The sequence below is a fragment of the Lagenorhynchus albirostris genome, chromosome 3 (assembly GCF_949774975.1).
Source record: "Lagenorhynchus albirostris chromosome 3, mLagAlb1.1, whole genome shotgun sequence".
Taxonomy (NCBI): domain Eukaryota; kingdom Metazoa; phylum Chordata; class Mammalia; order Artiodactyla; family Delphinidae; genus Lagenorhynchus; species Lagenorhynchus albirostris.
The window spans coordinates 153,574,537-153,591,354 of record NC_083097.1 but is presented as its reverse complement, the minus strand read 5'-3'; the positions used below and the strand labels follow the sequence as shown (position 1 = coordinate 153,591,354).

The window sequence follows — 16,818 nt, the reverse complement described above, 5'->3', positions numbered from 1 at the left end:
TTTTTACACTTGATTTGGTCAGATCAGACCCAAACAAGGTCTATACATTTCATTTGATTGTTGTGCCTCTTAAGTCATTTAATATCAACTTCCTCTTACTCCTCCTTTTTCATATCATTCATTTGTTGAAGAAACTGGGTCTTCTGTCATATTGAACTTTCCATGGTCTGTGTCTGGCTGGCTGTATTCTTGTGGCATTATTTTAAAATTAAGAAAAAATTTTTTAATCATGGTAAAATTATAACAAAATTTACTATCTTAATAATCATTTTAAGTGTACAGTTCAGTCGTGTTAAGTATATTCACATCGTTGTGCCTCGTGTTATTTTTAACATGTTCCTCTGTCTCCCTTACTTAGTGTAAACTGGTACTAGATCTAGAGAGGCTGATTTGATTCAGGTTCAATTTTACTTTTAATTTTTTGGATGAAGGGGCAAGGGCATACATAGTGTTGGCATGTAAGTCTAGTTGTCCTAATACTGAGATCGATCCTTGGGTTGAGGTCTTACAGCCTGATCTATCTATTTAAAATTTTTTCATTGGATTTTTTTCACCTAATACTTTTATTAACCATTGATGGTCATCCATTTTTTCATTAGCGATTGTGAAATAGTGTTTTTTCTAATTATGTAACTCTTTTTACATTTATTAGCTAGAATTCTGTTAAGAACATTTCCTCATCTAGTTTCTGCCAGAAATGCAGGATAAATGCTTGATTCTTTCCCTTTATTTTCCAATTTTCGGGTGACTGCATATTTTTTTTTCTCCTGTTAAAGTTTTGGATTCATGCAGTTTGAAATGTAGTCTTTCTTTTGATGTTCAGATTGTCATGTTTGTGGCCAGTGGGACCTCTTCAAGCTGGCTCCTGTGTCCTTCACAGCCACAGCATCTTTCTTAGTGTCCAGGCTTGTTTGTATTTTTCCTATCTCAGACGTGAAATCCTCCATTTCTCCAAGGAGCTCCTAGTTCCTTTTAGTGGGAAATTGTGTTTAGAGATATAATATGGGTGTCTACTTTTAAAAAAGATGTTATTTTCAGTTATTGATTCTTCTGGGTATTGATTGGTTTCTTTTCTTAATTCAACAGGCATGCCCAAAGAAAAATATGAGCCCCCTGACCCTCGGAGGATGTACACAATTATGTCCTCTGAGGAAGCAGCAAATGGAAAGAAATCACATTGGGTGGAGCTTGAAATAAGTGGTAAGACATGCAAGCAAAAATTTATGGCATGGAAGTTAAGATATGGTAGAAAATTGTTTTCTAATGCTAATACACAAGGAAAGCAATGTTATGTTTTACCAGTGCTAATTTATCTTAGAAGCTGGAAGTTTCAGTAGAAAGAACATGGTTTGTGTCAAAGTTCAAAACCCATTCATTGCTTATTCTCTCACTATCAGTGTCCTTTTATAAAATGGGGATAATAATATCAAGGATGGAATGAAAATAACACATGTGAAATGCCTAGTGTACAAAGGTTTGTTCTGATACTTAATTCTCTAATAAAGTAGGATAGAGCTTTTACAGTATCAAATTACAGGTTTCCAATGAAGTGGGAAATGCCGGTTCTATTATAGGTTCTGGGATAGATTTGTTTCTCCTTATTTTCTTCATTTGCTTTTTCAGTCTTAGTCTCTGGGGACAGCCTTATTCAGAAACAAAATCTTAAAAGCGATTGGAACAGCTCTCAAAGTTCCCTTCTGCCTTTAATTCAGTCTTCAAAAGTGGCAAAGGGACATTATTACTTCTCAAGGCAACCAGTGCTAAAGAAAGTTTGTGTTCATGTTGGCCTCCCCATACTTTCCTTCTAGTTTGTCTTGGTTTTGCCTTCTGAAATAATACAGATCAAGTTTTCTCTTCTTTCACCTGACTGCCCTTGATTTTTCTTTTTTAATTAATGCAGCAAACATACTGAGTATATGTTATGTGTAAAACATTTTGCCAGATGCTATACTAGGCATATGGAAAATATATAGATGAAAAAAACATATCCTCTTTCATTCTGAAGCTTATGGCATATTAGGGAGTGAGAAGAAGGGAATAAACCAGTGTAAATAACTAATAGACAAAATATAACTGCCAAGTCTAAGCAGAAGGGTGCTATACAGAAAGCAAAAAGGAAGTAATGATGATAGTATTTCTCCCTTGTCAGCTTAAAAGTTCTGATTAATCTATTGAGTAAACCTAAACACCCTCCTCTGCAGCCATAGTAGAGGTTGGTGCCCACATGGGTCTCTCCTTTTCTCCCTCTTCGATTTTTGGAGAGCTGGTATGGTGTGATGGAGAGTGAAATTTCTCTCTTCTTTTGCCTCTCCTGTCAAATTTGATTTTCTATGTCAGGGGAGCCTTTGAAGCACAGGCAGTCACCACTCCAACTTCCCCTTTTAATTTCTGCCGCATTGGTATTTAACTATATTTTTCTTTTTTTTCAGTCTATATTAGCAGTTTTTGAATTACAAGTCCTTTGCTTCTAGAAAGTTTAGGTAATCTAGAAAGAGCTCACTTGGGTCAGTGAGATTGTATGTCTGAGGTTAAGGGGATTCTTCGCTCTCTCCTCCCTCTACCTCATGTTGGGAACTCCTTGGCAATTTTGAGTCACTGTTCTCTGCTTACTCTAAACTTTGGGAAGAAATCTGTGTACAGGATAGGAAGGAAGAGGAGAGATTCCTCTAAAGTAACATTCTTAACAAAGTCTTATCTTTACCAAGTATCATGGAGGATAAACTATTGATTGAATAGGTCTGTGGAACAAGACCTTATAATTAAAGCCACTATCAGGAAGGTCACTTTATTGTCTTAGTCAATCCCTAATACATAAACTCCTGTGTGTAGAAATTTTCAAGGCTGAGTTCATTTCATGCTAAGACAGTTATTTCATGAATATGCTCTAGCATCAGTTCCTTAAGATCTGTGATATAAAGTTCCAGGGATTTGAGGTCATTGAATCCTGGACCTGCAGTAATCTAATATACTCGTCTGGTTCTAGGGAGATGGGTGGTTAGATCCTTGTGCCATTTGGAGGTAACCAGATAAGCCAAATGACTATTAATCATTTACTTTTTAAAGAAAACCTTGTTTATTGTAAAATGAAACAGAGATAAAATGAAACAGAGATAAACAGAGATAACAGCCGGGAATTCCGTGGCTGTCCAGTGATTAGGACTCTGAGCTCTCACTGCCGAGGGCCCGGGTTCAGTCCCTGGTTGGGGAACGAAGATTCCCCCACCCCACCCCCCAAAGAGCTGCGTGCTGCAGTCAAAAAAAAAAAAAATCCTCAAGAAAACCACACAGATATATTAGTGAATTATTATAAGGCCAGAAGCCTTATAATACACAGGTCAAGAATTAGAAGTTTTTCACTTATCCCAGAACCCCTTCCACACCACAGCCAATCATAAGCCCTTCCCTGCTCCCCAAAAGTAACTGTTACCCTGACTTTTATAGTAATCACTTGTTTCCTTATAGTTTTAACACCAAGTTATGTACACCTAAGCATTTTAGTTTAGTCCCCCCCTTTTTTATTTGATGTGTCTTAATTTACATGTTCCCCCTCCATCCTTTTCTTTACAACTTATCTGTTGAACCTGAGCAGTTTGACCTGTTGTTACCCCACAGTCTATATTTTGCTACATGCATTTCAACATATTTCTCATCCATATGGGCAGCAGGATGCAGAGGCTTGGTCAGACTCAGAATTTAAGACCCTTGACAGGACTGAAGGTTGTGTTGTGTATGTGGTATTGTCCTTTTACTTCAGGAGGCAGATAAGGTAAAAAGGCCTTCTTTCCTACTGATGTTCAGTGCAGTGCCTAGAGCCATTAATTCTTTGAGGGTTGCAAAATAGCGATATTCTGTCTTTTTTTTAATTACGTGAGCTGCATCTGTAAAGAGATAATTTCCTTCATTTTTTTAAAATTTAATTTTTATTTTATATTGGAGTATAGTTGATTTACTCCCTCATTTACTAATTGATTACTCAAGGTACAATTTGTATAGGAAAGGCAGAAAAGAATGCTTATTTCTTTCCTTTTATTTACTAGTTTTCAGGATAAACTATTGTCCTTTGAGGGTGACCAATTAGATTTTTAAAGTATCATTATTAACTAGTATATTTTGGTTTCAAACATACGCCATGAGTTGTCATGATTACTCTTACTTTGTTGCTTAAAATTGTCCTGCTGTTGGCAAATGGGAGAGATTCATTAAATGACTTCTGGGTTCTTTGATGTAACCTTAGTTGTCTTTGGTAGTTTCCTTGCTATCTGGAAAGATTAAATGGCAAGATTTTCTTGCCTCATCTTGTATTTCCTGCCTCAAACATGAAGTATGTCATTTTTTCCCAAGGAAGAATTGGTTGTTTTACTTGGAAATGCTATTTCAAGACCATAATATCTATTGCTAGGAGTGCTCATTGCTACTGGGTTGGTCATTGTAGGTCTTTTCACTGGACAGTGCTAGGAAATTTGACATATATGTATGTGGTTATATACATTTATGATGAAAGATGTGATAAAAAATATATACGTACTTTTATGATAAAATATCTTTAAAGCTATAAAATATATTTGTATATTTAAAATTAAAATATCTTAAGAAAATATACTATTTTTGACTCAAATTCAGAATAACAGGAGTTTTAATTAACCTTTTTTATAATTACATCTATATCTTCTTTCATACTGAGAGTCCCAGTTCTCAGGGTCATGGGATGCTGGAGTTTGAGTATCCCATAATTACTTAATTGCTTTATCCCATATTACACAATAATCTTACAATAACAGAACTAAAAATACCGCCAGTAATATGAGTTTTTATCCACCTGCCCAATTAAATAGCTGTACTTAATCTACATTGTCATCGTATGTAGCCATTACATACTATCAGCTTTCCCATTTAACTTGCATAAACCCTCCCGTTTAGAATTAGTTTTGCAAGTAACTATATATTCAGTACCTCCTACCAGTTCATTTGTTTCCTAATCATTTTGGTTTTCTGGAAGCTTGTTCTGTAGATGTTTCCTTAGAAAGGGCTCATGGGAACAATATTCTGAGTTTCTTGCAAGTTGATAACAACTTGCAAGAAACTCATTTGAGAGTTTATATTTGAGAGTCAGTTTGGTTTAATGAAATTCCTTGGGATTAAGGAAATGTGAATTCTTTCCTTAAGTGTCTTAAATATGTTACCCCAGTTTTGCTGTAGGCTTGATGACAGTGTGATTTTTTTTTCATTATTAGTGATTTGCCCAAAGGATTTTTTCCCCTTAAAATAAGTAATTTTACTTGAATATATTTTGGTATAGGTTGTTCTGCCTTGATATTCTCAGGTATAATATACTCTTTCAGTGTGTAGTTTCAATTTTTTCTCTTTTAATTTCAGGAAAGTTTCCTTGGATTATAATTTTAGTATTTGTTCTGATCCCTTGCTTTAATTTTTCTTTCAGAGAGATTTATTCTCTGAATTTGAGTATTTCCATATTTGTCTCAGAATCACTTTTAAAAATAAAGTACAGGGCTTCCCTGGTGGCGCAGTGGTTGAGAGTCCACCTGCCGATGCAGGGGATGTGGGTTCGTGCCCTGGTCTGGGAGGATCCCGTGAGCCATGGCCGCTGGGCCTGCGCATCCGGAGCCTGTGCTCCGCGATGGGGGAGGCCACAGCGGTGAGAGGCCCGCGTACCGCAAAAAAATAAAAAAATTTTTTAAAAGTACAGTAAGTTCAGTCCCTTACTGTTGTACCATTCTTGTACAAGTACAGACAGACAGTCGTGTAACCACCATCACAATTACAATATAGAATGGTTTCATTCCCCCCAGAAAACTTCCCCCTGCTCCATTGTAGGCAGACCCTCCCCCCACTTTCAGCCCCTCGCAACTGCTGATTTTTAATTTTTTTTTTTTTACTAGACTATTTGTTAGAGCAGTTTTCGGTTTACAGGCACCTTTGACATAAAGTACAGTGCATGACCCCTCCACTGTCAACATCCCCCACCAGAGTGGTGCATCTGTTACAATCCATGAACCTACATTGACACGTCATTATCACCCAAAGTTCATAGTTTACATTAGGATTCGCTCTTGGTGTTGTACATTTTGGGGTTTAGACAAATGTATAATGACACGTATCCACCATTGTCATATCATACAGAATAGTTTCACTGCCCTGAAAATCCTCTGTGCTCTGCCTGTTCTTTCCTACTTTGCTCCCCCTGAACCCCTGGCAACCACTGATCTTTTTACTGTCTCCATAGTTTTGCCTTTTCCAGAATGCCACATCCTTGGAATCAAACAGTATGTAGACTTTTTAGATTGGATTCTTTGACTTAGTAATGTGAGTTTAAGTTCCTCCATGTCTTTTCATGGCTTGATAGTTCATTTCTTTTTAGTGCTAAGTAATATTCCATTGTCTAGATGTATCGCAGTTTATCCATTCACCTACTGAAGGATATCTTGGTTACTTCCAAGTTTCAGCAATTATGAATAAAGCCGCTATAAATGTCCACATGCAGGTTTTTGTGTGGATGTAAGTTTTCAACTCCTGGGGAAATGCCAAGGAGCACGATTGCTGGATCATATGGTGAGAATATGTTTAATTTTGTAAAAAAAAAAAACCCTGCCAAACTGTCTTCCAAAATGGCTGTATCGTTTTGCATTTCCACTAGCAATGAATGAGAGTTCCTATTGCTGTACATCCTCTCCAGCATTTGACATTGTTATTCTGGATTTTGCCCATTCTAATGGGTATGTGTAGTGGTATCTCGTTATTTTATTTCCCTGATGACATATGACTAAGAGCATCTTTTCATATGCTTATTTACTGTGTACGTATCTTCTTTGGGCAAGTGTCTGTTCAGGTCTTTTGCCCATTTTTTAATTGGGTTGTTTGTTTTCTTGTTTTAAGAGTTCTTTGTATAAATTAGATAACAGTTCCTTATCAGCTATGTCTTTGCAAGTGTTTTCTCCCAGCCTGTGACTTGTCTTCTCATTCTCGTAACAGTGTCTTTCATAGAGCAGAAGTTATTAATTTCAATAAAGTCCAGTTTACTAATTATTTCTTTCACAGATTGTGCTTTTGGTGGTGTTTGTAAAGTCATTGCAAACTCAAATCATGTAGATTTTCTCTTGTGTTATCTTCTAGGAGTTTTATGGTTTTGTGTTTTATGTTTAGTTGTATGATCTATTTTGAGTTAATTTTTATGAAGAGTGTAAGGTTAGTTTTTTGTTTTTTGTTTTTTTTTTGGCTTGTGGATGTCTGGTTGTTCAGCACCATTTGTTGAAATGAGTTTTCTCCATGGCATTGCCTTTGCTCCTTTGTCAAAGATCAGTTGATTGTATTTATGTGGGTCTATTTCTGGGCTCTGTTTCATGGATCTATTTATGTGTTCTTTTGCCAATACCACAGCCTTGATTACTGTAACTTTATGGTAAGTCTTGAAGTCAGATAGCATCCAAATTTTGTTCTCTCCTTCAATTTTGTGTTGGCTATTCTGTATCTTTTTCCTTTCTATATAAACTTTAGAATTAGTTTGTCAGTATCCACAAAATAATTTGCTGGGCATTTAGTTGAGATGGCATTGAATCTATAGATAAGTTGAGAAGAGCTGACATTTTGACAAAGTTGAGTCTTCCTATTCAGGAACATGGAATATCTTTACATTTATTTAGTTCTTTGATAGCTTTCATCAGAGTTTTACAGTTTTCCTCATATAGAGCATGTGCATATTTTGTTAGATTTATAACTAAATATTTCATTTTGGGAGGTGCTAATGGTATTGTGTTTTTAATGTCAAATTCCATTTGTTTATCTCTGGTATATAAGAAAGTGATTGGTTTTTTAATCCTTTTTTATTTTTTCCTTTGTGATTTAAAAAAATTTTTCTCTTTTCTAAAAGTGTTCTCTTGTGTGGTTATGCATTATTAAGTTCTTTGTAGTTTAGTTTTCCTTTACTGAGTTTTTCTAAATCTGATTTATGTTCTTTTATTGCATTATCATTTCTTAATACCTTTCAGCTCATTTTGAAATTGTAGGTGATAGTTTTTGGAGTGTGTTTGTGTTATGTTTTTGTTGCCTATAGGGAGTTATTCTAGTCCTTACACTCTTTTTTCTTATACTATCTTTTAAAAATATATAACTACTTTTACGGGATTTGACCTTAAAACTTTTCTGTTGTTCATTTTTATTTAAATTTAGTTTTTCTGAACTTCTAGTTGTGATTCAGGATACCTTTTCTAACTTCCGAGCTCCCTCTTCTGTGTTTTGTTTGTTTGCAGAGTGTTCACAATGTGGGAAATTGTTTTCTGAAACTTTCTGGTTCTGTTCCCTTCTCTCATTTTTATCTGGACCTTTTTTTCCCTTCATCTCTTTTTATACCTATCCTATTTAATTTTATTTCCATTTTTGGAGCTTTTTTTTCTCAGTGTGGGGCCTTGGCTGCTCAGTTTGGAGAATCTCTGGGGCCCAGACTACTTTCAGACTTACTGTGGACACTTTGCACTCATTACTGAATTGCACTAAATTCCTCCCAGTTGTGATAAAGTGGCTGGGTGGGTGGGAGTATTCTCTTCAGATCTCCAGAGCTTTCTATCTGTTTAGGGTGGGTGGGTGGGAGTATTCTCTTCAGATCTCCAGAGCTTTCTATCTGTTTAGTCTCTCCTTTCTGGCTCTCTGCCCTGTGAACTATAGCCACCTTGGCATCTTTGGACTCTCAGCTTTATCTCCTCAACTTACATAATATCGCCAGACTCCACCTGGTTTCTGTCTCCCTGCATTACTTTCTGGAAACTGTAGCAGTAAACTGGAACAGTCTTAAGGGCTCACCTTGTTTGTTCCCCATGTATCAACGATCACTGTCCTGTGCTGCCTGGTGTCCAGTGTCTGAAACTCAATTTTTCATATATTTGTCCGGTTTTTTCGTTGTTTTAGGTGGGAGGGTAAATCCAGTCCATATTACTCTATCTTGCTGAAAATATAAGTCTGTATCAATTTTTTAAAAAAATTGTGTTTGGTAACTCCAGTATCTGAATCTCCTAGGGGTTCTGTTTTGTTGTTTCTCTTTTTCTTCTGTTTTTCACTCCCTTGGTCTTGTAATTTTTATTAAATACTAGCAATTATATATGAATTGGTAGAATAATTTGATGGTCTGGATGGTATTCTCTTTCTTAGGAGTGAATTTGCTTCTGTGTTTGTCAGGCAGTTGTGATAGGAATGGGTGGGTGACCCTAATCTAATCAGGGATTCATTCATCTCATTTAAGCCTGGTGTTCAGTGGTTGTAAGAGTTGACTTACTGCAGGGTCAACCCTATTCCATTTATAGATGCCAACTGGAATCTTGATGGTTAACAGAGTCTAATTACTTGGTGGTTCTTCAGTTCCCATTTTGTCTTCCCAAATGTGTAAGAGGACTTAAAGTTGTGCTCAACAACTCAGTCTTTCAGCCCCAGCTTTCACCTCATCTACTTGCTTCTGCTGCTTGTGATTCAACATATTCTTCCAGAAGTAACGTGGTGGGATGTGTCTCGCTCATTACTGCTTGTGATTTAACATATTCTTCCAGAAGTAATGTGGTGGGATGTGTCTCGCTCATTACTTCTGTTTGCTTCCCTTTCCTCCAGGTTCTTTGTCTCTCACATCTTTGCTGCCTCTGTAGTCCTCCATTGCTTTTGAGCTCATTTTGGGGCGGGGGGGGGTTCTTCTATTTTTACCTAGTTTTTCTTTCCCCCAGTGGGATGATTGGTCAACAACAAATTACTCTCTTGTTATAGGAAACTGAAATCCAGATGTGCACAGATTTGAAAATTCTGCTTAAAGAATCTGCAGATACCAAACAACTCTCAGATTCCTCATTTGGTGGTGATCTTACTGCTTTTTCATTGTATGGGCGCAACACTGGTTACCTGGTTTTGAGATACATCTGTATTCCAGAACAACTACTTGTTCCAGGCTCTTGAAGTAACAGTGTAGGGCAAGGAGAATGTACTAACCAGAGCCACATCCAGGAACCTTCCAGGAAATAGGGGCTTGGGTCTGGACTCCTTGGTCATTAAATGATCTTTGAATCAGGTGCCCTGGCTGTAGGCTGCATATTAGTCTTTTCTACTTTGTGACATTTTCCAACATTTTGAAAGCTTGAGTTTATCATGAAAGTAATCTGTATTCACTCTTACTGTTTTTCCATAGGAGAGTGATAGACCATGTCTCTCAAATTCTGGATCAAATACTTCTGATTTTTTTAAAAAATTAAATATTATATTTGGCTCTGTTTTGGTAATGTGAGAAGTGTAGCTCCAGAGTCAGGTAGCTTTAGTTATGTTATCAGCTTGTGCATCTGCCCCCCACCCCCCGGACAACCCTGGTGTCTGCTATATGGAAGTTCATAGTGGGGGTGGGTAAACAGGGGAGGAGGGAAACCCAAGTAGAGATAACAGATACTGAATGGTGGCTCTGAGGCCATCATGAACTCATTGGAATCACTTACATGTCACTCATTCATTCATTTATTCTGAAACTTCTGATGGGATATAAGATTTCAGGAATCCAGCAGGCTATAGGAGGAAATTCCCACAATAAGGTAATTATCAAACCATGATAAATACAGGGGAGAAAGCTTGAACAATTTATCATCTTTAAGATTGTCTTAAACAGGGGAAATCATGGAAAGCATCCTTAGAATAGCTGACTCCTGAGTTAATGATGTTAGTCAGAGGAAGGCAGAGTTAACCACATCTTAGGAAGAGGGGACATTTGAGAATATAAAAAAGTATACAGTGGAAGTCTCTCATCCCCCTGTTAAACCTCCTAGCATGCACAGGCATGTGGCCATTCACATACAGCTTTATTAATTTCTTTTGCATCCCTTTGGAATCCTTCTGTGCATATACAACATAGATTCTTATTCCATACCTTATTTTTAATTCAAAAGGTAGTATATTATACACATATTTCTGCACTGTGCTCTTTTTTTTAATGTAACACGTTTTAGAGCGATTTCTAAATAAGTATATAGATAGCTTTCCTATATGTTTTTAGCTCCATAATGTTCTATCACATGTTACTGTAATTTATTTCCATGGTACAGTACTGATGGTCAGTCTGTGACAAACAGTGTTGTAGTGAATAACCTTGTAGGTTATTTTGTATTTCTGCTGATATATTTGTAGGTCAAATGGTATATGCGTTTGTAATTTTGACAGAAGTAATGTAATGACTCGTTGGGAAGAAATGTAAAACGATGATCTCTTTCTGTTTTATTATAGGGAGTCAAGTTTAAAAGTGAAGCATGCAGTTAAAACTATAAAGACTCTAACCTTTAATGTGTTTTAGAACTTCTCTTAAACTTAGAGGGATTTTAGAAAATCTTTTGTAGCAAAAGAAAAAGAAAAAAAAGTTTGAAGGTCTATATAGTTCCATTAGTTTTTCATTTTTCCTTTTATTAAATCAAATTAAAGAAGCATGTATAGTTCAGTCCATTTTGATTCCTATTTATTTTTTATATTAACAATATATTGTCCTATTTATATTAACAATATGCTGGGTGATAGAATTTTTTTTAATGGTGCTGTATTATTTAATAAGCATGTTCATCTAAAAAATGTTATGTTTTTAAGAAAAGTGTAAGATTAACTAGTTTAGATGTTAGTGACTCAGCTTTGCGAAAAGACATCTTCTTTTCTTTTTCTTTTCTTTTTTTTTTTTTTGTGGTACGCGGGCCTCTCACCGCTGTGGCCTCTCCCACCGCGGAGCACAGGCTTTGGGCACGCAGGCTCAGTGGCCATGACTCACGGGCCCAGCCGCTCCACGGCATGTGGGATCCTCCCGGACCGGAACACGAACCCGTGTCCCCTGCATCAGCAGGCGGACTCTCAACCACTGCGCCACCAGGGAAGCCCCTAAACATCTTCTTTTCTTAAGGGCAGTTATTAAGTGGTAGAGCTACTTAGTGGTAGAGCACAGAACTGTAAAATGTAAGTCCCCTGACTTTGAATGTGTCATTCTTTTCTACATCACACTGTGGTGGTCATTTTATTTTGAACTAACATTCTCCCCTTTCTCTCACTTTTTGTCTTCTTCCTAATATTTGGCCTTAGTCTTTCCATTCTCAGGTTCTAGGCTTATTACCTTCAGGTATAATCTTTTACTTATTAGATCTGTTTAATTTGAACAAGCTGCATCTCTCTGTTGCTATGAGGACATGAATTCCTTCCCACCACAGTTCAACAGATGTGTATGTACCTTTGTAATTGTGTTTTCCTTTATCGATCGAAACTTCCATTTGTTAACTCATATGAACTTAACACTTGGTGCATTAAGTTCATTTCCTCCCTGTCAACGCTGCTATTTTTAAACTAAGCATTATTGCTATATTTAATCTGCCAGATGTTTTCCTTAGCACCCTTTGTGTAATTTAATCTAGTTTCTTTCCAAATCTTACAACAGAGTCTTCCTTTTGTGAGGTTGCAGTTTCCCTTGCTAGGAGCCTGAAATCCTAGTCTTGAACTTCATCAGGAGTTGTGACTGGAGAAAAATTCAAATTACCACCTTTTCCAATTATAGTTGATTCTCATTATTCGCTGTAGTTATGTTCTATATAACTACCTGAGTTAGCAAATACTGAACCATTACTCCCAGAGGAAATAAAGAGTTAGGTTCCTATGAACCTCTGGTGGTAACATTTTTGTCAGCTGATCAATACTTAAGCTGTTTTGTGTGTTTCTATTTAAAGACACCTTGTTTAATGTATATTGTCACTCATTAAAATTAAACTCATGGCCAGCAGCCCTGTAACTTGTGCCTGAAGGATGCTTTATCTAAGGTACATCACACAACCTTGCATTCAGCACTACACTTGAGGGCCATTTTATACATCAGAATCACTTAGAAAGCACAAAAATGCAAAAACTGTGGCACTAAATAGTGAAAAAGATACTTGTTTACATTGTGAGAGCTGCAACAAGAAGAAAGAGTGTTGCCTTGTTGGACCTCAGCTGGAAACTTGAGCAACTCCAATTTTTACTACTCTGCGCATATTTGTGAATGACTGTGAAATCGTTGTAAGAATTGATTTGGGAATTACACATAAATTTGAAGGAGTGGGCAAATTGCAAATACAGAATCCAGGAGTAATGAAGATCAACTGTAATTCTTATTTCTTCTACGATGTCAGAGTTTTAGAGATTTAGTCAAGATTTCGGGTTTTTTTCTGAATCTGCAAATGTGGAGGTAGTGATCTCTTTGTAGGTAACCGTGATTACACCTGATCTCTTTAGTGCTTGCTAATCACCCCTCTCATTTTAGAGAGCACTAATTAGAGTCTTTCTGTCTTCTGATATTTAGCAATAAAGGATTCTGGGCACTTTAGAATGAAATTACTTATCAAAACAGGGCTCTTAACCTAGACCAGGATAATCCCAGCTTTTCTCAAGTCACTAAACTGCTTAAACTTGAATGCAGATTTTTGAGTGCTCATGAATATGTTCAGTTTATGGAGAAGTAAATAGATATCAGAACCTCAAAAGTTGTCTTCCTTGTTCATTGCCCTCTACCAGAAAATTAGGAACCTTAATTTCTTGGATAACCTAGTTCTACTAGTAGAGATTTATCTTTCTCTACAGTATGTTACATTCTTTTGCTTCTATAACCTTTGATCTTTTTTTTTTTTTTTTTTTTTTTTGGTGGTACACGGGCCTCTCACTGTTGTGGCCTCTCCCATTGTGGAGCACAGGCTCTGGACGCGCAGGCTCAGCGGCCATGGCTTACGGGCCTAGCTGCTCTGCGGCATGTGGGATCTTCCCGGACCGGGGCACGAACCCGTGTCCCCTGAATCAGCAGACGGACTCTCAACCACTGCGCCACCAGGGAAGCCCAACCTTTGATCTTTTAAACCAAATTTTTTTCAAAAATGGAGTACTATAATATAATGCTTTGAAATTTGCTTTTTTCCTACTTTCTTTTTTTAAAAAAAGTCTTTCCATATCAATGTATATAGCTCTACTGCATCCTCTTTAATGGCTGCAGAATTGCATTGTATGTGTGATCCAAAATTTAAGTATGCCCTATTAATGATCATTTATGTTATTTCAAATTTTTCCCTACTACTAACAGTATATATCTTGGCATACTTGAATAGCATTTTCATAAGGTAAACCTCTAATTGTGGAATTGTGGTGGGGCAAAGAATATTCAGATTTAAAATTTTAGTAGCTGTTACTACAGGATTAAAATATGGTTGTATTTTTCCCATAATGCATGAGTGCATCTCTTTTCCCCTTAGCCTTGTCATTACTGGGTATTAATCTTCTTTGCTATTTTCATAGGTAGAAGTGTTTTATTTAAATTTGCATCTCTTTCATTACTGAAATGAACTTTTTAAAATTACTGATCCTTTGTTTTTTATTGATTGATTTACTTGTTCTTATCTGTTGTTCGTTTTCCTATTGCTGATTGCTTTATTTTTTGTTTTATTGTTTAAAAATTTATTTCATTTATTTATTTTTGGCTGTGTTGGGTCTTTGTTGCTTCGCGCTGCTTTCTTTAGCTGCAGCGAGCAGGGGCTACTCTTCATTGCGGTGCGCAGGCTTCTCATTTGCGGTGGCTTCTCTTGTTGCAGAGCTCAGGCTCTAGGTGCATGGGCTCAGTAGTTGTGGCTCGCAGGCTCTAGAGCACAGGCTCAGTAGTTGTGGCGCACAGGCTTAGTTGCTCCACGGCATTTGGGATCTTCCCAGACCAGGGGTCAAACCCATGTCCCCTGCATTGGCAGGCGGATTCTTAACCACTGTGCCACCAGGGAAGCCCATACTTTTTGTTTTATTTTTTATTATGGAGCTCACATAAAAAATCCTGAGGGTAGGAACTTTGTCTTATTTACCATTCTGTCCCCACACCAGCATACTAGTCACTGAAAGTTGGCTGAATTAATGGATGTTATCTCTTTGGCTGCCGAACATGTTGACATCTCCACCATATACAGTTGACCCTTGAAATTACCGGTTTGAACCGCATAGGCCCTCTTATATGCAGGTTTTTTTCAGTAAATGCACACTGCAGTACTACACGATCCAAGGTTGGTTGAATCCGAGGATGCAGAACTGCAGATACAGAGGACTTACTGCAGGTTATGTGTGGAGCCTCCACATTGTTCAAAGGTCAACTGTAGAGGTTTTAAATTTTAATGAATTCAAACCTGACAGTGCTTTCATTGTTGGATTCTAGGATATGAGTTATGCTTAGATATATTCTCTTCCATTTCTTTTCTGGGTTTTGGTGTTTATAAATTTATTCCAGAACTTTTCTTTTTGGCGTATGGTAGAGATCTGAGTCTTCCCTTCCCTTCTGTCTCCAACCCCTGTATGATTGATGTATTTATACATGATTCCTTATACTTGACTTTTATTTTTCCCTTCCCTTCTTCACAGACTTTCTGGTTTTCTTTTAGGCTACCTTATTGTTTGAGAATTTTATATCCTTCCAATTAAGTTGAAGTATAAAAATACATTTCTCAAGTCCTTTTACCTTTTCTTCTTAAGTAGTACCTTGAGTGTAGGGGGCTGAAACACGTGGTGGGCTCTCAGTAAATAGTTTATTATATTTTAAGTGCTTTATTCATATTGAGTATTAGCTGTGTGTTTCAGTTTTATGACCTGAAAATTAAGTAAATCAAATTGAGTTTACAAATAGTCTGTGTCACAGATTCTACTCCTATTATACAGTAAGGAAAAACACCTTCTTAGATCAAGATAGATTTTATTACACAACTTTATTGAGGTATGGTTGACATGTAATAATTGAGTAATGTGATATATTTTGATCTATGTGTACATCTTTGAAACCATCACCACATTCAAGAATGAACATACCCATCATTCCCCTAAATTTGTAATCCATCCTTCCCTGCCACCCTCATTTCTTCATCCCCTCTCCCATACACAGGCAACCACTGTTCTGGTTTCTATAACCATAGATTACATTTTGTAGAATTTTTATGTAAATGAAGTCATAAGGTATGTACTCTTTTGTTTTTGTCTACTCTACTTAATTTGAGATTTATCCATTTTTGTTGGTCAGTACTTCATTCTTTTTATTATCGAGTATTGTTCCATTATTTGGATATGCCAACATTTGTTTATCATTCACTTGTTGATGAACATATTTGGATGATTTCTAGTATTTGGGTATTACAAATTAAGCTGCTGTGAACATTTTATGTGTAAGTCTTTGTGTGGGCATAGCTTTGTTTCTCTTGGGCAAATACCTAAGAATGGAACTGGTCATATGATAGGTGTATGTCTAACTTTTAAAAATACTGACAGACTGTTTTGCAAAGAGGTTGTCTCATTTTACATTCCTGTTACATGTCTTTGATCCATACCCTCACCAACACTTGGCAAGGCAAGTGTTTTTAATTTTAGCCATTCTTCTGGGTGTGCACTGGTATCTCATTGTGGTTTTAATTTGAGTTTTCCTAATGACTACTCATGTTGAGCATCTTTTCATGTGATTATTTGCCATCTCTATGTCGTCTTTGGTGAAGTGTCTGTTCACATCATTTACCTGTTTTAGGTTGTTTTCTTTTTATTGAGTTTTGAGAGTTCTTTATATAATTAGTCCTGAAATCAGGTAGTGTTGGTCTTTTAGCTTTGTTCTTTTTCAGAGTTGCTTTGGCTTTTCTGAGTCCTTTGAATTTTCATATGAATTTTAAAATCAGCATGCCAGTTTCAAACTTGTTGGTATTTTCATTGGGATTGTTGACTCTGTAAACCACTTTGGGGAGATCTAACATCTTAACAATATTGAATCTTCTGATCTGTGAACACTGTATCTCTCTTCACTTACTT

General features: G+C 36.7%; 1 protein-coding gene across 4 annotated transcripts in view; it reads left to right on the top strand.

Annotated features, from left to right (window-relative positions):
• Positions 1–16,818, top strand: part of CNOT6 (CCR4-NOT transcription complex subunit 6) — a 66,925-nt gene that overhangs the window by 11,843 nt on the left and 38,264 nt on the right. For 3 of the 4 annotated variants that reach the window (XM_060144388.1, XM_060144387.1, XM_060144386.1), the window contains exon 2: positions 1,087–1,200. In XM_060144388.1, coding sequence (XP_060000371.1) covers positions 1,089–1,200 — 112 coding nt within the window. In that variant the 5' untranslated portion in view covers positions 1,087–1,088. Of the gene's footprint in view, positions 1–1,086; positions 1,201–16,818 lie in introns of those variants that run through there. The other variant, XM_060144389.1, reaches the window with a different exon arrangement.